The 24,077-nt window shown below is 41.0% G+C and overlaps 1 protein-coding gene and 1 long non-coding RNA gene across 4 annotated transcripts; one reads left to right on the plus strand and one right to left on the minus strand.

Annotated features, from left to right (window-relative positions):
* The first annotated feature begins 741 nt into the window (after positions 1-741).
* Positions 742-6,578, plus strand: LOC115796246 (uncharacterized). Of its 2 annotated transcripts, none has more exons than XR_004021293.1 (5): positions 742-914; positions 2,208-2,309; positions 3,314-3,466; positions 4,192-4,293; positions 4,714-6,578. It is a non-coding gene; the product is annotated as an uncharacterized LOC115796246 (long non-coding RNA). The 2 variants fall into 2 exon arrangements; XR_004021296.1 differs by lacking the exon at positions 742-914 and adding an exon at positions 934-1,373.
* A 3,256-nt stretch (positions 6,579-9,834) lies between these two features.
* pcdh18a (protocadherin 18a) lies at positions 9,835-17,934 on the minus strand. Of its 2 annotated transcripts, none has more exons than XM_030741920.1 (4): positions 15,007-17,934; positions 14,240-14,295; positions 13,440-13,612; positions 9,835-11,497 (listed from the first exon to the last, which is right to left on the minus strand). In XM_030741920.1, exons 1-4 carry the CDS (start codon positions 17,479-17,481, stop codon positions 10,656-10,658), a joined length of 3,546 nt encoding a protein of 1,181 aa, XP_030597780.1. In that variant the 5' UTR covers positions 17,482-17,934; the 3' UTR covers positions 9,835-10,655. The 2 variants fall into 2 exon arrangements, with proteins under 2 accessions (XP_030597780.1, XP_030597774.1); XM_030741914.1 differs by having other exon boundaries at positions 14,240-14,328.
* Positions 17,935-24,077: the final 6,143 nt, after the last annotated feature.

Raw genomic sequence — 24,077 nt, forward strand, 5'->3', positions numbered from 1 at the left:
AAAGGGGACAGAAACTGTAGATGCATAAACCAATATGCAATTAGAGTGACAAAATGACTCAGCCTTAGCACTTTTCCTCTCTCTACAGCTCTCCAGCAGGCCTTGTTGAATGTGTGGCAGAATCTTGAGGTCTTTCGTGATGCTATGATAATGTCCCTTTTTGTGAGAAGATCGGTCCCACAGTGCCATCTGCTGGACGAATGCTTTATAATTGCTTCTTCACAGACAAAACTCATTTAGGACTGCGATTCATTCAGTGCACACAATCATCATTTCATGCAGGTTGTAAAACTGATGATTGCTACAAAAATATGGTCTGATCAAGTAGTTTTACATATACTTTAATTTTATAGAAAATATTACCTTGGGCTATTTATATTTAAATAATATATATTAACTTGTGTCAGCTGTGTATTTGTCTATATGCACTTAAAACACCTATTTAAAACAGATGATCATAGGGTAAAAATATAAAGCAGGTTTTTGAAAATGTTTTTGTTTTTTGAGGATTGTTGCTACATCAGGGGGAGTTGGCATCCAGTTTATAGAGCTCAAAATATGCCCTACACTGTAATAAATGATTCTGTGGTCATGTAGGTTTTAATTGATGAATTTAGTAAAATATATTCAATATTAATGTGTTTTTGATTTTGTTGTAATTATTTAAGTAAAATTAAAATAAAAATGTCTTGAATAAAACTGACGTATTCTGGGTTAATCAAATATAAGCTTTCTGTTTGTGTAATTCTAAACAGAGAGAAAATTGAATAAATCCAACTTAATGGAATTGGTCAATTTTTAATTGAAAAGCACTTCCTGTTAACCGCGCTTTTTGAATTTGGCAGACATAGCCACAAAACATGCAGACGGGGAGTTACCCTCTACCTCTTTACTCATCTATCTGGTTGACTACGGTAAGGAAACTTATTTTGTTTGTACTGGGCTGGTGAGGACAATGCATAGGTATGGTGTATGCTGCATTATAATACAACATGAGCAGTCACAGAGAGAGAGAGACTCAGCAGCAGAAAGCTGGCTTCTGTTAGCTAAGCCATGTTAATATAGGCTAGTACTGTGGTAGCGTTTCGAACCGTTCGTATTGCTGACAAAAGCACAAGCTTTTATTTTTAAAGATATTGGTTAGTATTTCCGCTATTGTGTTGCCCATGTTCCGTTTATGTTAGTGATATGTCCTCGGTATGTACTTATTAAATCCTGCCGATAAGCATGTTGGGGTTTGTGTTACGATTAGACACCTTTCCATAACGGGAAATTATCAGGGCTAAGTATAGTGAGCATCTATGTTCCAAACTCTACTTGCTGCACTTCCGTTAGCTTTACTTCCTCTTTGTGTTGGACCGTTTACCACGCAGGTAACGTTATCACTTCTCTCTGTTCTTTCGCTGTTTTGTCATAAATGTTAAGTTACCTTGAAAACGCATTAAGTCAGTGTATCAACAGTTACGTTTTAGAGCTTCAGTTTTATTAAGGGTTACTGTTTATTAATCTCCCGCCAGCCGCGAGAAGTCGTATCAGGGAGGCGAGCTAACACGACGGTTGCGTCAATTTTCTCATTTAAACGCGAAACAGTACAATACAATTCTTCTGAAAACATTTGAGTAATGCGGTACCATATCTTTATTCGTTTTGTGTCCAGCACAGCCAGGTTTGATAGTTTAAAAGTTTCGCGAACTTCAGCCAGGCAGGGGTGGTGGTGGTGAAATAATATAAAAGATAAAAGTAGGTTAATGCGCAAGCCTGATGTGAAGTGATGCAGCTTGATGTGATGCCTGCTATAAAAACCTCCCTATTAAAATTAATTTGTTCTACCTTTGCATAAAACTCAGTAAAAATGTAGCCAGTCACTTATTATATTATAGTAATCACGTGTTCAAGTGTACAACAATTAGGCTTTACAATTCATTAATAGTATGAAATATTTAAAATGGCTTAAATAATGAAGTCAAATTAACAAGTTTTGTTTTGGGAGAAACTCTCAAATCTAGAATGTAGGCTATAATTGTGTAAAAATTTAACGTCTTGCTAGGCTGGATGTCGTCAGTGCACATATAACAAACAGATGCAAATATTGATATACCAACCAGCCCTACAATACAGCCTATGCATGTGATTGATACAGGGATGCAATTAAGCAGAAAGGCACATTTTGTCATTAACATTACTGTGTTTCTCTTACATGTCCCCAGATGAGATGGCAGTGTAAAACCTGCGGATTCAGAGCAACGACAAGGGGTGATCTTCTGACCCATTACAGGCTACAGCACAGGACATTTGAAACTGGAAATTCGGTACCTTGTCTTGTTCATGATTGTCCGTGCTCCTTTAAAACTTTGAGTGCCCTACGCACGCATCTTTCAAGATACCATCCAGAAGATGAAGCTAGAAGGCCAGAAGTAGTCCTCTGTTTCTCATGTTTAATCTGCTCATCTAAACATCCCACTAAAAAAGAATATTTCCTACACCTTGGCAATCATCTGAGGCGTCATGAAACCGTAGAGTGTGTTTTTGCTGGATGCACATTTAAGACAAATATATATGTCACATTTTTTTCGCACAAAAGCAGAAAGCACAGATCTCATTCAATTGAAGACTTAAAGCCAGATGTCATTGGTGAACACCAGACTTTACCACTGATCATGTAGGTGACAGTGATTATGAGGATACCTGTATAAATCCTCCAGTGGATATATCGAATGAAATACAACAAAGAATTGGCTTACTTCTCTTGAAGTTGGAAAGTGTGCACAACGTTTCTGGTAAATGTATTGATGATTTGGTGGAGGAGCTTCATTTTATATACACAGCATCTGCTCCAGTAATTTATCAGCTAGTTGAAACAAGTTTGAAAAAGAACAATTGTGCCGTGGAAGAAGACATTGTCACTGAATTGGCAGAAGAGCTCTGTAAGTCACATCCTACAAGCAAAGCATTGGGAGTAGATGGGCCCTTTGGTTCTGTTTATAAAAGAAGAAAATATTTCAAGGAACAGTTTGAATTTATCGAACCAGTGGAGTACGTTCTTGATTTGCAGGAGAATCTCAGCTTCCAATACGTGCCCCTTCCTGAGACCTTGCAGCATATATTGACTAATAAGGATATTTCACATGAAGTTTTAAAAAAAAGACCAAGCTCATCCACTCATTATGAATCATTTCAAGATGGGGAATATTTCAAACAAAACCCATTTTTTGCTGTAGAGGAACCAAGAATAGCATTAATTCTCTACATTGACGATTTCGAGGTTGAGAAGTGATGTAATACCACTGTCTGTCGTGTTGCCTTTTTGTTTCAGATCAGTGCTGAATTTCAGAGAATAACCACTGTACAACTGGAACCCAAATTTATGTCTGGGTTGGACCTTCACACTCCCAAGCTACTGAAGCTGTTTCATGCTAAAGGTGGAGCACTTGGACAAAGACTGTAGATCATAATGGAGCCACTGGAGGTACAATACTTTTCAAAATTAAAAGTCGCTTTGTTCCGTAAGATTTCCAGGCAACATTTTTTTCTTTACACTCAAGGTGGCAAAATCTAATAAAATTTTGAAAGTACATGTCTAGATAATATTTTATCATGATGATTATAATTCTTTATTTATCTATTTGTGAGTTTTGTGGTTATGGAGTTAACCGCTCTATACAGTGATTGGGATTTTAGGTGCTGTCAGTATATATTTGACTTTAGGCTCCATTTCAAGATAGCAGTTATCATTTTATCACCATGTGTTCGATATTATTGTAAAGTTTTTTTATGTAGTACCTTTCACAGACCAGGCATTACAAAGCTAAAAGGACCACACAAACTCTTCAAACTAAGGTGCTGTGGAATGAAGTTTGTTTTTTAGCAGTGTAATATCAGAACTAACAGAATTATGACACTGCACTGACTCCATTTATAAGAACAGAAAACACACACATACACAAAAATACTGCCATGAACTCAAGGATTCACTAAATGTATATTTAACTCTATAGTGAAGCAGGCAAGTAAAATACTATCAGAATTTAAAAACATGATGACCAAAATCACAAAAATAGGATCTAGGTTGTACAAAACCAGAATTGTCCCCTAAGTGTTATGTGTTGACATTTACGAATTAATAGAACATCTACAGTGATTTTTTTGTTTTGTTTTTATGATTGGCTTATCAGTTGTTGCATTCCTCTCCAGAACTCCACGTGCCCTAGGGTTGAGACGGCCAGAGAGGTTGTCCTTCGGTGCCTTATAGAATACCTTGGAGAGCATGGGGAACATCTCATCAAAGAGTTCAGTGTAGGTGAACTTAATTCGCATTAACCTAATTCAAGGATTGTAATTCCTTGATTAGAGGCTGTCAAGTACATTGGTATGTGATGTGTAACCAAAACTGTTTTCGTACTCTTTAATTTTTGCCCTACCAGAACAGCTTCAGTCTGTTGAATCAATTCTAAGGAGCACTGAAGTTGTTGGCTGCTGGTGGATGAACTCCTTCTGGTTTTCATGAGTGATCAGTGAACAGTGAATAAGGGCCCTAAATAAACATGAACTTAAAATTTTGCTTTAATTTGTCATTCACCCTTACATTGACATGGGTGACATAGAGCTCTTTATTAAAAATCTTTGTGATGTGTTGTGCAGTTTTTTTTTTAAGTGATATGCTACTTTAAAAATAAAGTTTTATGCTATGGCACTGATTACATTTTCATGTTGCAGGACATCGAGAACTTGGAGGAACTTGAACAGCTTGTAGTGGCAATAACTCACAAAGGACATAGCCTCCACAAGCGACAGCCCAAAGGAAATTGGAGTTGTCATTGAGGGCATGGAAGTCATCAGAGGACTTGGAGATATTGCCAGGACTTGCTGTCTCCTCTTGGGCTTGACCTATGCACTGAATCTCGACTATCCCAAGCAGTTGAAGTACACCTTTGAGGTATTCCAAAAACTTTTCTTGGAACTGGATGCATCAAAGCTGTCAAAGAAAGTCCAGTCCCTCAAGAGCAAACTTCTGGCTTGAACTGAGACTATGGTCGCACACTTTTGTGTGACCCACAAGGTTCAGCTTTAACAAAGCTTGAGAATTGAATGTTTGAAGGTGCCAAATGTCAGTGAAATTTCTGTTGTGGTCAGTTCACGGTAAAATGTTTATGTACAAATTGTTCTTTTACATGTTTTCTGTTGGGGCAAGTGCACTTTTCATAGATTTGTGCTTTTTCTTTGAGATCATAACTGATATAATTTAATGGCTCGCTGTGCTGAGGAAGCAAGCATAGGATTTTTCTTTTCGACAAGACAATTCTTTCAGTTTATACAATGACCATAAATGGTCTCCTCTCTTATTTGTCACAAGCATTTAATTTATTTGTAATTTTAGCCAGTGGAGTATGCTCTTGATTTGCAGGAGAATCTCAGCTCCCAATACATGCCGTGCCCCTTCTACCTTGCAGCATATATTGACCAATAAGGATATTTCACTTGAGGTTAAGCTTATCCATTCAGAATGAATCATTTCAAGATGGGGAATATTTCAGACAAAACTATTTTTTTTCGTTGTAGAGGAACCAAGAATAGCATTCATTCTCCACATTGATTATTTTGAGGATTCCATTAGGAACATTGTGTAAAAAAACAATATCACAGCTGTTTATTGGGTATTAGCAAATATACCACCTGGATTGCGCTCTATACTTTGTGCAATAAACTGGTCTAGTCTCTGCAAGGCTGTTGGTGCTAAAAGATTTGGCTATGATATTGTGTTAGAGCCTCTCAAAAGATTTGTGTCTTAAAAAGAAGAGTTTTGTATGTCTAGAGTTTTTGTTGCCAGTGATGGAAAGAATTTTAAAGGGACAGTATGTTGTATGGCAGCAGACAATCTTGGTGCGCACTCTCTTGGTGGACTTATTGAAAGCTTTACAGGTCCTTACGTTTGCAGGTTCTGCTTAGGACATCGTTCTGAATACCCCTTAAAAAATTCTGTTGTGGTTGGTTCAAGGTAAAAATGTTTACAAATTGTTCTTTTACATGTTTTCTGTTGTGGCACATGTACTTTTCAAGGATTTGTGCTTCTCTTTAAGATCATAACTGATATAATTTAGCGGCTCACTAAGGTGAGGAAGCAAGCATAGGATTTTTCTTTAAGATAAGACAATTATTTCAGTTTATACAATGACCATAAATGGTCTCCTCTCTTATTTGTCACAAGCATTTAATTTATTTGTAAATTTATGTCAGTAGGACAGTGTAGCCATGCCCTAACGTTTTTTAGTTCTTCTCGACAGGTCCTCTGGCAACTGTACTCATTTTTGTTTTCACAAAAATAGTGTTCAAGGTCAGCATTTGTAAAAGTTTGCAATGAAATGCTATAATTTTTATAATTAAAAGTGTTACTTTTGGCAAGAATTTAATGTATGTTCTGTTAATTGAGTTTTATTTACTCTGTACTTCGTGGTACCCATTGTAATCTCACCTTAAAATGTGGGTCATGAGATAAACACAATATATCTAAGTAAGAATTATATTTAGATTTAATTAAATCCACTAAGTAAATTCAAGTAAATTCATTGATTAAGATATATCATTATTACTCAATTACATGGTACTTGTATGTAGAATTTAATTATGTTTTATTAGTACTTTTTACTAATTTAGACATTTCTCTTTTTGATATCTACTCAATATTTTTGTTTAGGTTTTAATTAATTCCTTTATGTATTTTAATTAAATCTACTCATATTAAATGGTTAACTCCAAAGGGTCTCATTTAATTAAAATTTACTCAATTACAAACAAGATTATATTTAATTAATAATATTGCGTGCAATCTGTTGCCTCAATTTTATTGAGTAAATATGGTATATCTTTTTTTACAGTGTAGCAGATAACAAAGTGACAAAGTGAATTTAAGATTAAAACAAAAACAAAAACAAAAAAAGCTCAAAATAATATAAGTAGCCAAGGGGAAAAAAAATGTCAACAATGCTTATCTGGCCAATGAGTGTACTGTTAATGCAGCAGGTCTCACTGGGTTTTAAACAAGTATTCCAAATCAACTCTTTTTTTGCCTATTGATTAAAAAAAAAGTCCTTTACAGTTTGCAGTTGAAAAGTTGGCACTGAGTCCAAGCTTTCAGCTTCATAAAGAAAACCTTCTCTTGCCCTGAGCTTTGTCTCTCAGGACTCTCGTATTATTTAAGGAATTTCTTATTAAGATACTTGGTTCAGGTGGCCATGTTATATATTACACTTACTAACTTGCAGTTATGTGTTGTAGCCTACACTATGTGAAGTGAAACATATAAATAATTCCTTGATGGCAGTTTTATCACTGTGACTTGTTTACAGTGTTTATATTACAGGCTTGCCAATTTCCTGTTTCCCTGACACTAGTGCAGCATATGTGCATGGAGGGTCACTGTGGAGTTTCTGACTTTAGATAAGAACTGATTTCATGTCAGCTTGCATTAAACAAGCTCTCACCTTCTTAATTTCCTGTTGTAACAGCAATCGATAAATTTACCAGCAAAAGGTTGTGGGGGTTGTGGTTTCCTCAAGAATTTCATGGCTTGTCTAAAATAAGGTATAAGCAGGATTGTAAGTGATTTGAAGTAATACTTGTGTCAAGGTGATGTGAAGAAAACAATCAGCAAAAACAGTGATTAGGGAGGAATCAGTCAGTGACAGGATGAGATGAAGCAGAGAAGAGCATTAAAAATTCTAATGTCTGTGGGGACCTGGGGGGCTGTGATATGAGCTGAGAATTACTGCTGGGATTTGGATGTGTGTGTGGCTGCTTATGTGTGAAGGGGAATATTTATGGGTGTGTGTGCATGTGAGTCTACAACAGACAGATGAACAGACAGAAATAGCCAAAGATGAGAGCGAGATATGGAGGTATATGCAGGATGGAGAAGATGGAAGAGAGTGGGTTTCAGAATGAAAGTAAGTGAAAGGCGAGTGGTACTGACAAAACAATTTAATGGGTGGATTTACTACAACAATAACAAGTTAGAGTTCATATTTCAACTCAGTATCAGTGCCACAGTTGTTTTTGTGTAAAATTAATTATGTGAGTGGTAATAAATGAGTATGACTGGATCTTTCACCCTGTTTTTTTTTTCTTTCATTACACACACCATTACCCTTTGCCAAAGAAATTTCTCATTGCTGACGATCATTCATCATGTATTGCCAATCTCAGACTAAGTTTGAAATGACATACACAACTTAGTGAAATCCCATTTCTGTGTCATGAAATAGCCAATATAAAATTTTGATTTTTCTTGTGTTACTCAGGTACCTGTTACAAAAGACTACCTGAGAGAAGGTTGATACCTCATCTATGGTTTTATCCTAAGGCTACATCCAGCGCCAGCTAGCCTTGCACAGCATAAAGCCCAGAAACAAGCGGGTAGCATGCTAGCATAACAAGCTATAATTGGCTATAATTAGAGTTCTTTGGTAGAATTTTGCTGTCTTGCAGCAAAACTTTTTATGTAAAATTAAGCTAGTTGGATGTTTTAGCTTTAGCCTTGTAGGGTTCATCATCATAGCTCATCATACAAATATGGGAATGGCAAATGTCCAGTAGGTTATATGGTGAATAGGCCTACCTATCAGAAAACCATTAGTTCTTTACACAGTTCTACATGAATCTGGATTAGCTTAAAGTGAGCTAAGCTTATTTTAGCACAAGCATGCTTTAGCACAAGCATGCTTTAGCAATTTCCTAATGCTGTGAACCTGTTCACCCATATGGCAATAAAACCTTCTGATTCTGATTCTGATTCTGATTCTGATTCTGATTTAGTTCCCTCTCACACAGCCAGTGTGTGTTGTTACTGAGGCTTGGAGTCTTTTAGTGATGAAGACAAATGACTTCATTATTAGGTGTCTTCATGTGTACATGCATCAGCCGGTCGACTGTTTTTATGTGTGTCTGTGATTGTAGTCTTGTTTTGCAGGTGTGTAGATGTTACTTGTGTCTGCCTTGTGGCTGTGTGTGTGTGTGTGTGTGTGTGTGTGTGTGTGTGTGTGTATGCAAATTCTAACCTTTACCTTGTTAAAACTCTGTTTCATGAGGTTAATTGCTTCATTTAGCCTAGGTTGTTTGATTTTTACACTTTAAATTAAACTTATTTTCTCTTGGCTGTGTGTGTGTGTGTGTGTGTGTGTGTGTGTGTGTGTGTGTGTGTGTGTGTGTGTGTGTGTGTGTGTGTGTGTGTGATATGTGTATTCTTGCTCATGAGTGTATCAACCAAAGATAAGCTCTCCCAATCATAAACAGAGGGAGTGAAGGGAGGGCAAACGCTCACTTCATACTTTCTCCTAATTGTGTTATGAGTCCATATGGCAGAGTTGTACAATATCATGGTTTTAATTTCTTGTTATGTGCAGCTATTATCAGATTCTGTTCATTTGCTAAGCATATTTACTATAAACCCAATGCTTTCACAGATGAGAGATGGTAAGAAAGAGAACCCCTAATCGGAAAGTAAATTAATGCCTAAATGCAATTAAATCTAAAGAGATCATCTGGGAATAAATTCACTGCTAATGGCATGTTTATGAGTAGAGTCATGCATGTGAATTGTGGTATAATGGGGCCTGGGGAAGATCTGCCTAGAAAGCACACATCAGATTTTCGCTCTGTGTGCACAGGGTGCTGCAATTCCAATGCTGAGCATTAGGGGGAGGTAAGAGACAGAGGGGCAAATGGAAGTATTCAGTGAAGAATTCAGATGAGAAATGAAATGAAAAAAAAAAATTAAATAAAAGTTGTTACTGAAAATGTCAGGCACCAATAATTATTTTCAAACACAACACTTTTATGAATCCCTCCACTTTATTTATCGGCCACTGGTCACAATGTTACCTTACAAAACTCACTTCCAACATGGAACTGCATTGGAATGTGATTATTTTCAGTATGCACACACACATTCAATAACAAAATTAAATACAGTTGTTTAGAAAATAAACAGCAGAGGAAAAGAGACACATTGAGTGATATCAAGACATGCAGTGACAAATATAAAAAATAGACATTTTCTTTTCTTTTTCTGTACAAACATACATGGACACATATAAATATATAGATGTAAAAAAGAGTGTATTTTTAAAATACAAAGATCAAATTGTACAGTTACATTCCATAATAACAAAACAGGAGACATAGCACAATATTCAAGTGAATTTGCCTTTTTCCACAGACACTGTACAATATTGTACACTGTAAGAGCAGAAATTAGATCACACAACTGTTGGTTTCTCCCTGTGGAGTCTGTTCACGCTGCTGTAAACATTACAAATGAAGAAAGGGTACAGTTTTTGTCGGTGAATTTCCTTTTGAAATCACTCATTCGAGCAACTTTGAGCAATCTGTTCTTCCTTCGCTCGCTTTGATGCCTTTAAGTCACCGAGATCACAACTTTCAGTGCTGTTTTTGTTTTTTACCTTTCTCTCACCACTGAGAGGCAAAGAGGAAATTTGTTAAAATCAACAAGATGAGCATTACAGCGAACAAGAAATTGTTATCATAAAGTTTATTTTTTTTTCTTTTTTAATGTTGGCACAAGGAACAAGCATTTACCATAATGTGGTGAAATATTTTTCCATATCACACAGTGAAACAATGCTATGCCTTCGTTCTTTTTCTCTCTAGTTTTGCCTGACATCCTGCAGCAGTTTGTTGATCTCTTGGACCAGCTCGCTAGCGTCCATGCCGGCCTCATGGCGGTTCTCACCACGCTTGCCACTCTGGTGACCCTGATGGAAGACACCATCAAAATCATCTTCCTCATAATTCTCAGGAATTTCCTCCATCGCTGGCAGCCATTTTAAGTGTGGAGGCTGTCCATTGGTGGAGGTGGAAGTCGAGGTCAAGGGTGAGCATGAGGAAGAAGAAGAGGAGGAGGAAACATGGTTGGTCCCCACAGATCCACTTCCTGGGTTTAGAAAGTGAGTATTTGCTGCCCATGCAGCGACCCCTGGGGGATAAGTGGGACCTTTACCACCTGGTAACAACCCTCTTCGGTTGTCCTGGGGAACAGCGTTGTTACTGTGGTTACCAGCAATGTTGCCACCCCGTCCACTTCCTCTCTCAGTGGTTGATGAAGATGAGGTCGGGCTTGTTTCAGTGCATTCCGCATAGGAGTCCATATTAGGGGGTAGAAGCCGCTGGAACACAGAGTTCATCTCTGTGAGGAGGGAGCCAGCCCCTCCTCCAGCTGCACACACATCACCTCCTGCTCCAGAGACAACACCTCCAGCCTCTTCTTCTTCATTCCCAGACTCCTTGCCAAAAGTGGAGAAGCTCTTGCGGCACTCCGAGTCAACGGAGGACTGGTCATCATCGAGCTGAGGCTGCTGGGAGGACTCCTCCCCAGGGATGTACATGTTGTTGCGGTAGTCAGCAGAGGAAGCAGGGGAGGAGAGCGGAGGCATCCAGCACTGGTCAGAGTGTCCCAGGACACGACATTCATCTGTGCACAGTCTCATAGCTAAAGCAGAAAACAAAACCAAAGAGGACACAGAGTCAAGAAATTGTTCAACTACAAAAACCTGTGTGACATGAATTCATGCATCAGGCAGAGTAACAACAAAATGTATGCAAAACAACTCAGTAAAGTCATGTGTTTAAAACGCCGTAGACAGAACTGGGTTTTTGTTAAAAAATGTTTATTGCAGTGATACAGAAAATGTCAACACATCTGAATAACACAAGGCATGGAACATGAGACTGAAGTAAAGGAGGGTGAAAGTGTTACATTTGAAGTGATACACAGTTCAGTAGGAGGACAGGGTGCTGATTTTTTTAAGGGGCAGAGATGCTGTTGAGTCTGACAAGCTGTGTCTTATTCTGTTAGAATGATCCATGTACAATACCTAATTAATATTTCATGCTGCGCCGCTTCAGTCTTTCATTAAAGTCAACATCACAGCTCTATTTTGTGGGGATTGTTTTTAGTTTTTATTTTTTTTTCTCCCAGTCTCTTCATATTCCTGCTTAGAGGACCAGGTAGTACCAGGTGTGAAGACTATGACGGGATTTTAATAAACAAATAAACAAATAAATAACTGCCGGATCCCACCCAAATGGCATCACAGGCAAGCTAATAATGCAATATTTGGCTGCACTTCCAAGATGTCCACATCTCCCAACTGCAAGACTGAGGCAGGGATTTGCTTGTTTTGTTCTTTTATCCTATCCAACATGAAAAGCCACATTTGCCCATCTAAATAGAAAAATCTAAACAAATTAAATCTACTGAAGAGAAACAGTGGTAATCCTCCCTCTCAGCCCATTATCTCCTCCCCCTCCTATTTCTTTTATATTAGCATAAAAGATAGCAAAAGAGAAAGGGAGGGAGAAGGGTTCCAACACCTCCAAGTCCTTCTCAAAGGGAGAAAAAAAAAAGAAAAACAAGATGCAGAATGACTGTCCATGTCCACCACCACTCACATTATCCATCTCAGTAAAGATTGTAATACATTAACAGAGAGAGAGAGAGAGAGGGAGAGATGCTTGAGATCTCATGAAGGAGAACGCAAAAGAAGGATGGAGTCAGTAAGAGAGAGAATAACATAATTCTAAAAGCAATTACTATGAATTCTCCTCAGTTCAGACATGAAAGCACACCACTGTCACTCACCAGGGGGAAAAAAAGAGAAAAAAAAGAAAAGGGGGGGGGGGGGGGGGGGGGGGGGGGGCAGCACTCTGAGACGCATACCGATGAGTGACAGGCGACTCATCTCCGCTCCAGGGAGGATTTTACAGACACGACTCTATCTTAGGGGCAGATAACGCACACACACAACCACACACACAGTAACAGCCAGACACACTGTAACCTCTCTCAGTGTGATAACGAGCGTGGAAATGAGGGCTGTGTGGAAGAATGGGGCAGAGTACAATAGGGATTGTGTTGGAAACAGGGTGAATGGAGTGGCTGTAAAGGCAGGTGTACAGACAAATAATGGGCTTAGGCCTGGTGCTGTCCATGGTGCTGAAATTTGTCAGCCAGGCAGTACATTGGGTGCCTGGGTGCGGTCTGCAGGAGGACAGCTTGTTTCGATTGTGGCTCATTTTCAATTTGAACAGTGAAAAATACCTTTTATTTCTAAAATCATGAGTGAAAAAAATCATTCATTTCAATTAACTGTAGGAAGTGTAGCAAGACTACATGAAATTAATAAGAAACCTCAAACTTACCACTTTTGCAAATTAAGATAAAACTGAGGTGCAATTATTCTCTGGAAGGTGAAGTGATATTTGAGTGTGAGGTGCTGCAATAGAAGGTGTTGGGTATGTAAGTCAGCTGACTGGTGCCTAGTCATGCTGTTTTGAAGGTGACGCAAAACAGGAAAAAGGTGTTGCTCTGTGCAGCCACGTAGGCTGAAACAATTTGTCAGAAGAGGTGGGTTGCATCACTAAAATCTCACCTGGGTGGAGTCGATGGTGCATTTCGAGGTGCATCAGGTCAGAAAAGCCCTCCCCCAGCAGCAATCTGTCCACGGGGGATTCCCGCCCCATGTCACAATCACTGTCCCCCGCCTCGCTGTCCCCACGGCCACTGTCCTTCAGGCTGAACTTGTCCATGTCTTGTAATGCATACCTATGGGAAGCCATTAAAAAAAAAAAAAAGGATTATGAACACGTCTAAGTACAGTGTGAAAATCAGTGAGATTACACTTTGTACAAACACAGCTGGCACATTATATTTTGCAGGCTGAATGAATCAATCTGTCCTTAGAGAAGATTAATGACAAACAAATTACATCCAACTTAGGGCTGCTTCTGGAATCTATCAAAACTTGTGACAAGCCTTGACCCATTAATTCTACATGCAGGTATATTCCATCAATAAATCAATCAGAGCAGCCACTAGGGGCATCAATGAATCTATCCCCCAAAGATCATAGTCAGATATTATGATGAAAGCAGTGATGAATGTAGACTTTATAGTTTGAGCCTTTTTTTAGAGCACCAAGAAAATTGTTGTGATGTTCAGACATAAGGGTTGCACACTTAGAACAGAAGACATTGGTATGATAACTGGAATATGAAAAAATACATTTGCACACCATCTAACCATGATCTACATGTAACTGATCAACTGACAGGGAAAACTGCAGAACAGGTTGTTGAAAATGTCAGACACAATGAAAAACAAGAGGCTTAAAAAGTAAACAAAAGATAATCTTTTTTGGGAAGGGGTGGCTTGGGGGGGGGGGTAAATTACCTGTAGCTGCGGGAGTATTTGTTGCCACGGAAACTGGGTCTGGGCTGGTACTGGCCCTGATGGAGCATGGACAGAAGCTGTGAGACTTGCTACATCCAAAAATGACAAAACAAACAAAATAAAACAAACAAACAAAAAAAAAAGACAAGCAAAAAAAAAAAAAAAAACAGAAAGGGGGAGATGAATAACAGATGGAGAATTGAGGAAGGGGAAAAGAGAGACAGACAACACAGAAGACAAAAAAATGGATGAGTAAACACAAAATGGATGATGGAGAGGCTGCTGAAAATGGATGAGACAAAATGGATGATGTTAAAACAAAAAATAGGGGGGTTGAGGGTGAGTCTGGATGAATATGTGGACATATGATTGGGGGGGTGAGTCATGGTTATGATGGAGGTAATGGTGACGGGTGTAAACAAGGTAAAGACAAAGACACGTCTATAATCATCAACAGTTTTTAATGAGAATCAGTTTGAACTACAGGGCAGTGTTGATTAAGTCACTGTCACACATGGAAATGATGAGTTAATTTGTTCAAACAGGAACAGCTGTGTGAGGAGAAAGCTGGTGTGTGTATGTGTAGATGTGCGTGAGTGTTTGTGCTTCTGAGAGAGAGAGAGACAAACTGAGAAAGAAAATTTGGAGAGGGGCTGAGGGATCACATTTGAAATATCTGAAAGTAATTTGTTTCTGTGTGTGTGTGTGTGTGTGTGTGTGCGCGCGCGCGCATGTGTGTGTGTGTGTGTGTGGGTGTGTGCACTCACCTCAACTGGCGGAGTTGCGTGTGCCAGTTCCAGGGCAAAGCTCTCTGGAATATGATTGGATGAGATGGTCACCAGGCTGTTCAAGGATTGGCGACTGTGGTGGTTCTGTCTGCTCCCTATCTGGGCTCGTTCCATGGGAGGCGTGGCCGAAGGCGAGCGGTGGTGAGCTCTGATTGGGAGAGTGCCATTCACTGTGGGAACCAAGGTGATATCACCTTTATGGATTTGGCGTGAGGGCTTCTTCGGATGGTGCTGGTGGGTGGATTCTGCTACCCTACAGTTATAGGAGTGCCTAGTGTCCTTTTTCTCCCGGTTACAACGAGCAGCAAACACCACCATGATAACCATGAGCACAGCACAGATGGCCCCCAAGGAGATGATGATGATCAGAGATACATCGAGCGAGGACTCTCCTTTGTCCATCACCTGCACATGGTTCTCTATGTTCTCATACAGAGTGATTTTCAGAACAGCCTTAGCACTGAGGCTATCGCTTCCCTGATCTCTGACCACGACTGTCAGCTCAGCATGCTCATGGGGGAAGTTCTCCAGACTAGCATTGGCATGGATCTCACATGTTCTTGGGTCAATAAGGAAGAATCCTTCCTCATTACCACTGACTATAGAGCAGATGAGCTCAGCGTTAACTCCTGTGTCTCTGTCAGTCGCCCTAACCACAGTTACTAAGTGTCCAGTTTCTGTGAACTTTGAGGCAGGTACATCTGCAGTGAAGTTTGACAGCTGGGGGACCACAATGACTGGAGGGTTGTCATTTTCATCCAGAATGTTCAGAATAACTGTGGCATTGCTGAACAGTGCTGGTTTTCCTGCATCTTTGGCTTGCACAACAAAGGATATACGGCTCACATCTTCTCGATCAAATGTACGCAGTGCATAGATAGCACCATTAGAGGGGTCAATGGTTACATAGGTGGAGATAGAGCTTCCATGAACAGAGTTCTCCAAGATGGAGTAGCTCACTTGTCCATTGGAATCCAGGTCAGGGTCAGTGGCCATAATAGAGGTCAGATATGCTCCAGGGGCATTGTTCTCTGATTTAAAGATCTCATACTGCCCCTTTTCAAAACGTGGTGGGTTGTCATTTTCATCAGTTACATGCACAGTGAAATGTTTGACAGTAGAAAGACTTGGAGTCCCTCGATCCTCTGCCACCACAGTCAGGCTGAACTCTGACCTCTTCTCTCTGTCTAGAGACACGTTTGTCAAAATCATGTAGTTGTTCTCATATGTTTTCTGCAGTTTGAAATAGCCTTGGCCATGAAGCTTACACTCTACCTCGCCGTTCAGTCCAGAGTCCAAGTCCTCTACCCTGACCAAGGCAACGAATGTGTCCAAAGGAGAAGCTTCTGATACATAAGCAGCATCCCCATTCCCCTGAGAAGCCATGAGCGTGATGCTGATGTCAGGTTTGTTGTCGTTCACGTCTACCACTTTGACCAGGATCTTGCAGTGAGCGGGCATGGAGTTTGGACCCATGTCTTGTGCTTGCACATCAATGTCATAAGAGTTAACAGTCTCATGATCCACACGCCTGATGAGAGTCAGGTGACCGCTGTCGGGGTTAATTTTGAATGTCTCCATTATTTTGGGAGACACATGACTGCTAAATGAGTACACTATTTTGGCGTTTGTGCCCTCATCCGCGTCCGTAGCGTTTAAATCAATGAGCAGAGTGCCAACAGGTGAATTTTCTGGCAGATTGATGACATATGACGACTTTTCAAAAACTGGGCTGTTATCATTTGAGTCAGCAACACTGATTTTGAGGAGGGTCGAACCCGTTCTCGGGGGAACGCCCCTGTCAGAGGCCGTGTATTGAAGTTCGTAACCAGAGCGCTCCTCCCGATCTAGCTCCCTGAGCACCACCAGCTCAGCATATTTCACCCCATCAGTCCTAGACTGGATGTCAAGCTTGAAGAAGTTGTTTGGTTCTAAGGCATACGTGTACAGTGAGTTCTCCCCAACATCGGGGTCCGTGGCGCTGTCCAGGGGAATGCGCGCTCCCACTGCCGCGCTCTCGGAGATTTCGATCGGGATGACGGCGCGAGCGAACTGGGGTGCGTTGTCGTTAATGTCTAACACTTCCACCTCGATGAGAAAAAGCTGGAGGTGCTCAGTGGGGAGCGTTAGCACATCGAACTGAATGGAACAGTTGAGATTCTTTTCGCAGAGTTTCTCGCGATCAATTTTGGTCTTGATGCTGATTTCTCCGTCCTGCTCGCGCACAGTGAAGAAAGACGAGCTTCCTCGTTGCATAGCTCTAAAACGGAGTGGCACTGAGCTTGGAAGTTTAGCCAGAACATCCGCGACGTCTTCTTTCAAACGGGCAATAACAGTACCAGCCTTCTGCTCCTCATAAATCTGATATTTTAGTGTCTTACCGGTGATATGCTGCGTCGCCAGTGCCAAAACAGCCAGAACTTCCCACATTCTTGTTAGAAAGAGTCCCTTCATTTTGTTTCCGTTTGGATTCTGCTGAACTCCGAAACAAGTCCGAAAAATAACTGCAAAATGCAGTGGAGGTCGGTTCCAGTTTTAACTTACTAAGTGCTGAGCTCGCTGATTCAGCAGCTGCATTGCTTTCTCCACGGAGCGAGAAGAAAAACACTCGACTGTTAAATACAACCCTGCTTAAGTTGCACCAGTTTCCATAAAACCACCCGAATGTGTTCCTGTCTGTCCTCTGTTGTCATACAGATCTGTTGCGCGCATCCAGTGTGCAGGGGAACCAGCGGAGTTCCACTGAAATCTGTGCGCCTTGCTCTCTCTCTCTCTCCTCCCTACCTCTGGTCTGTGCGCCGTGCGCTCTCTTTCGCTCCCTCTCTCTGTTTGAGGTGCCTCTGCATACAGACTTGCCCAAAATAACCGCCTCAAACCAACTAGTTGTAGATCAGCCACGACCCCCTTTTTCACATCCCGGGAAAGACAAACGATCCTTAAATCAAAAGCTTGCTGGTGGCCACTCAAACTCCGAAAAGAGAGGAAAGGGGAGGCGCAAGAGGGAGGAAAAGGATAAAGTCTGCGTGTGTGTGTGTGTGTTGGGGTGTAGGGGGGAGTAAAAACCCCGCCCTGTGGGGGTTCACTCTCACCACTTTTCAGAGTAACGACTACGCATCTACAATGGACAGAGTAGAAAATAAACTTAAAAAAAGAGAACATACTGAAACTGCTTCCCCCGTTGCTATAAAACCGCAGGAAGGTTTACGACTTTCTCGCTTCGGGTCTGTTCTCTACAGACTGCACGGCAACACAAAGAGTCTAAATTATCATGAAACAAGAAAGATATACAATCACCTTGATCCTTAGCTTTGTAAGCCCCTATACTTGAAGTCTTGATGGACACACTTTTCATATAAAACATATAACCCAATCGAACTATAACCAGCTGTCACCACACACTCCTGCTGAATGATTGAGGCACTGGGTGTCTCGGCATTAGTGCGCATACGTGCCACCAGCTTGTACAGTACCAAGTCTTTTTCTGCTCTTTCAAGTGACATATGTATATATGTATGTATGTAATATATGTACACACATATGAAATATATTTTTTTTTCACGTGTGACTCATCTGTAGCTGTCTATGGGTGAGGGTATAAGCCGGGTAAGCTGTGTGGCAAATCGCGTTGAAAGGAAGCCGGACTCTAATGAATGCCTTTAAAGAGTTGGTCACGCCGAGGAACAGCTCTGTCCCCGTGCACAAATCTGTTTAACATCACCTCCCCGCGGGATGGGTTTTTGATAAGCAACGGAGCACCACAACTCACTAGTTTGGGCATGTATTTTTAGTTCACCAGAAAGAAAAGTTTAATTGGCACGAATGTGCATACAGGCCAGAGAGTCAAACATAAACAGAGAAATGAAGAAACTCGTGAAGAGTGAGGGAGAGGGAGATCTAAGGTTTACAATGTGCACAACTGGGATGTGCATTCTGGAGACCATCTGGCGCGGTTTGTTTGGCACCGGGACCCAGCGATTACAGCCGACCAAACAAGACTCCAGCGGAGCCACGAACCCCACACAACTGTGAGGAAATGAGTTGTCATGGGGGATTGTAGAGTACCAAGCAGCTTTCCTAGAGCCAGTCACACGTTTTTGCGCGCGTGCCTGTGCTTGTGCGTGTGCTTGTTCCTGTGTCAAAGAAGACGCTCAGCAGAGCTCCAGTCACAAAAACTCCTCATACATATTCACCCGAAATATTATAGAACACACTGAAGATGAGACACTAATGCAGGTTTCCATCTGGAGCAGAAAGAACACAACCTTCACCTAAAACAGGCCAGACTCAGAACTGCGCCGTCACTTATCCCATTCTTTGGCAGTTTCTCAATCAGCACTTTCAAAACCACTGAAAGTGTTCACCTAAAGGTAACCTTAAGAAATATATAGATACAGTATCTTAAAAACAAATCACTAATTATCTTAAAAACAAATCACTAATTTACAAAGAGCTGCTATACCTACTGCTGCATTAGAAATAACAGTACAATTGACCTAGGTTATTCAGTGTAGGCTAGTCTTTAACGTAACGCATCTGCACGGCTTCTAAAGCTTTTTGCGAATTATCCTGAAAAAAAAAAGTTTAACAAAAAATCCAAAATTGCATAAACACCAGCCAGAAGGTCCTCCTTTGAGCCTTAAATTGGCGGAAAACCTTTATTCCCACTGCCAGTGTCTATTCAGCGCCTGAGCCATGTCTGCAAAATGTTTGCATTCACTCATCTTTTGCACATCTTTCACTATAGTGCACAGAGTATTTAAACAGGTTTGATACGGGCGCACAACATTTCCATAGCTCCAAATGCGCACAATGCAGTAATGCAATTACTCCCAGCGTCCCGGAGAAGCTAATCACATTTGGAGAACAAAGTCAGCTCTGGAGTTTATGGAAGAAGGGAGCAAAAGAAAGAGAAAGTGAACGAGGGGGTGCTGGCGCGCGGGGGTCTTAAACACCGCGCAGAATAAAACAATTAATGTATAGAGGGGGTATAATCTAAGTAAAAAACAGATGGAGGCTTAATACACTTAGCCACGCTGCATAACCCGAAGAGCCGAGCAAACATGATCTTTAGTGCTTAAGGGACACCAATTGAGCTGCAAATATTCATCCTCTGCAGCAGGTGCAAAGATGCCGTGTCTCGTGGATTTTGGTTTTGTTTAACTTCTTCTGCTTCCATTCCCAAAGATAATTTTATTGATCCATGGGTTGTTCTAAAGCCCAGACCAGTCTCCAAACATGCATGCCATCAGCACAAACAAACAGCCCCAGTGCCCGTGTGCAGCTCTCTTCATTATGCTTGCCTAACAATTGCCTTCGTGTGTTCGGGCCTTGTAGCCATAAAGTAATAGTGTGAATTAAACGTCTGCCCGGCAACATTCACGACAATCTACTGCCACATCCCCCCTCCCTCAAAATCAACAGGCGCAGCAGGTGGAGCGGCTTTAGAAATCTGCCTCTGGACCCCGATCGCTTCATATTGGAGTCAAGAGGAATGCATGTGGTTGTGTGTGCGCGCGCGCAAGTGAGCAGTGATTCTGGTGGTTTGGTTGTAAAGGCACGCGAGCATCTGTCGCCTCGTCTGCCCGTTCATTGTCGCTTATTCAGTTAGCAGCGATTTGGTGGATTCCATTCCAGAGGGGAGGAGTAGGACCACAAAAAGGTTGGGAGTTTTCTTTCACTGCTCAGGGAGGGAGAAGTTGATACCTCCCCCTGCACACACACACACACACACAAGCACTCACACAAACACACACATACATACACAACCACCCCCATCAGGGCAATGATTGTTATTCATCCGAGTCTCTTCTCCCCTCTCCCCCACTCCTTTGCTTTCATTAGGGTTCCACAGAGTTTTATTACTTTATGACCACCACTGGTGTGTGTATGTGTGTGTAAGTAGTGAGTAGACAAGAAAGAGTGCACTGCCTTGTTCCTGCTCACAGTGCATGTGGTGATCACAGTCTGAGCCCAGCATGTTGCGAGCGATGTCAACAGTTGGGCGACAAATTTATAACCCAGGCAGAACTATGAGGCAAAGAAAGAATGAGGCTGCTCACCTTTAAAGTGGACGCATTACTGCACTGCTCTGCCAGTCCCTCAGCCCTGCACCCAATGAAGAGAACAGGCTGTTATTACTTTTTTACAGACTTTACTGACTATGTGGTAGGAGAGGTGTATAAAATATTCATACCTTTCCTCTGCAAGACCAGTACAAAGTGTCATTTTAACTCTGGCATGGTTATACTGTATGGATGACCAATGCATTTGCTATTCCATTCTGTTCCATTCTACTCTTGAAGTCCATGGTGACTGTAAGTTTGTGAACTCTTAGTGCTTTGGGTGTTGGCAGTTATTCCCCATGTAGACCTGCTTTTTTATGCATTGTCACATCAAATAAGCAAATTCTTTGCTATTCTATTGTAGTTTGGGGATGGTGACTATTTCATTTGTTTGCTTGACATGAAGGAGCAGTTTGGGTGTCTAATCATCCAGTCATCTTTTCCTTGGCCTCATTCTCTCTCTCTGATTCATACCTAGCTGACTTTCTGTGTATACACACACACGCACGCACACACACACACACACACACACACACACACACACACACACACACACACACACACACACACACACACACACACACACACACACACACACACACACAGGCATGCATCCATGAGTGCACACACTCACACACTTTATTTGACTGAATGGCACTGACAGCAAGGTGCTTTGGCCAACCAAGACATGGCACAGAGAAACACAAAGGCTTCACAAGCAATCAGCACCACAACACTCAGGATTTGAAACACATTCCTTATCTGTCCTTATATTCTATAAGTAAGACTCACCCTTACTGAATTGCTTTGTCAAAGTTGAAGGAATTTAAAGTGCCACTTGTCTGTACGATGAGTAGCTACTTATTATTGCCTTTATTCGGACAACGTGTCGGCCATACGTTAAATGATAATTCTGGTTTATTACAATTTAAAGACCATTTTTGTCAGTACTTTGTAATGGTTATTAAAATACTGTCCTAGGCAGAATAATGCTGAGACCTAGATATACTGTGGCACCACAAAGTCAGATGCAGAAAAAAAAAAACTCCTAAAACACCTGAGGCAACAACAGTAGGTCAAAGTAAAATCCCCTTAATCTGCAGCGGACATTAACTGCAAACATTAAAGGCAAAGAGCTATCTGATCACCAGGCTGATCGGGTTTCTCCCTGATTTCTGCTTTTCAGTGTGAACACGCTTCCATGTCTCAAATAATGCACTAACTTTCAGAGTAAAATTTTATTATATAGAATTATTGCAGACGTGCATGTCAATAAACAAAGTTACAACAACAATTTGACATGTCTGGGGCAGGAACTGCTGGTAAGCCACAGATTACCGTTCTTACATTTCTTGAACTAGATTTTGAAGGAAAACAGGTTTAGACTGAAGGAGATGGCAGGCTAGTTGTTTCCTTCTGCTTCTAGTCTTTATTTTTAGCTGGAAGTAGAAAATTTACTATTAATATTGATTCAAAGTCATTAAGCTCCAAAACCTATTAAAGAAACAATCTCATATTAGCTAACACACATTTCAATTGGATACTTAGACACATTTTCCTGACTCTTAAATAGTTTCTTCTTGGTGATAAGAATTAATACATGCTAAATTTATAAAATTATACTGCAATTCATTGAGGCAATATCAATTGAAAATTTATATTAATTAGAAGAGCACTTCAGAGCATTAAGTTCCATATCCTTTCTCTAATGCTTTGCCGGAGTCACCTTGAATTAATGGACAAAACAGAGTTAGGGGCTATTAGTCTAAAGACATATTCACTGGTCCTTGTGTGTGCGTGTGTGTGTGTGTGCGTGTGCGTGTGTGTGCGTGTGTGTGTGTGTGTGTGTGTGTGTGTGTGTGTGTGTGTGTGTGTGTGTGTGTGTTCATGCACGTCTCTGCCTGCGAGTGTGTACCTTCTTGTGTTGATAGCTGTGAGCATGTGTTTGTGTGTATGGGTGATTGACATGTTGTTGATTTGTTGGGGACTGCCTTTTCCCCGATACGATGGCTGTGTACAGCTGATGACTGACAGCTAATTTGTGGTCCAGAGATTAGTGTTTTAGAAAAGGAACTCTCTCCGAGATGTGCCTCATCCAAATGGAATTGGTCCCATTTGGTGCGATTTCTTTGACAGAGCATGTGCGTCAGGCTGGTAATGAGGACAGGCCAAGCTTTTTTTTTTCACTTGAAGGCGGCCATCATCCTTGATGTATTCATTTTGAAAAGACAGTGACAAGCTGCTTTTAGAACATGTCAGTGAACATGTGTGAACAGTATCAGAACATTTTGCATTAGTGCTACTTGAGATGGAGAGCAAATCTTTGATTGACGCATAGAGAAAGTTGCTGTATGGTTTTGATTTAGAACTTGTAATGAGGTCAAGGTCATCTGTGTGTTGCTGCAAACCAACAACAAAAAAAAATCAAAGACTTTTGTGGGATTTCTCATCATGTTTGAATAGGGAAATGTTATTTTGTAAGTCACAGTGCGTTAAAGAAGTAGAATAAATAGCGACATCCACTGCAGAGCACACAGACTAACTCAAACCAGAGATCTCTGGAGCACACACGCACACGCACACGCACACACACACACACACACACACACACACACACACACACACACACACACACACACACACACACACACACACACACACACACACACACGATTAAACACAACATAACTAGCTCGGGAGACTTGCTGGCACACACCAGACTGATGGGTGTGGGTTCATGCAGGAGGAAACCAGACCCAGTAAAAGTGCTGCAACACTGTGTGGTTTATGTGACACAAAGCCTCTCTTGTTTCTCCTGCACATAAATCCTAACAACTTGGACTGAATAGAAGAACATTAGTTGTAATAACACAGACCTATACTTAGGTTGCTTTGTTTCAGCCCCGACATCCATAAACCTGTCTGTGTATGTGCGCAAGTGTTCACGGGTGTGTGTTTGTGTACCCCTGCATGCATGAGGCGATTCTC

Source organism: Archocentrus centrarchus, chromosome 1 (assembly GCF_007364275.1).
Source record: "Archocentrus centrarchus isolate MPI-CPG fArcCen1 chromosome 1, fArcCen1, whole genome shotgun sequence".
NCBI classification, from domain to species: domain Eukaryota; kingdom Metazoa; phylum Chordata; class Actinopteri; order Cichliformes; family Cichlidae; genus Archocentrus; species Archocentrus centrarchus.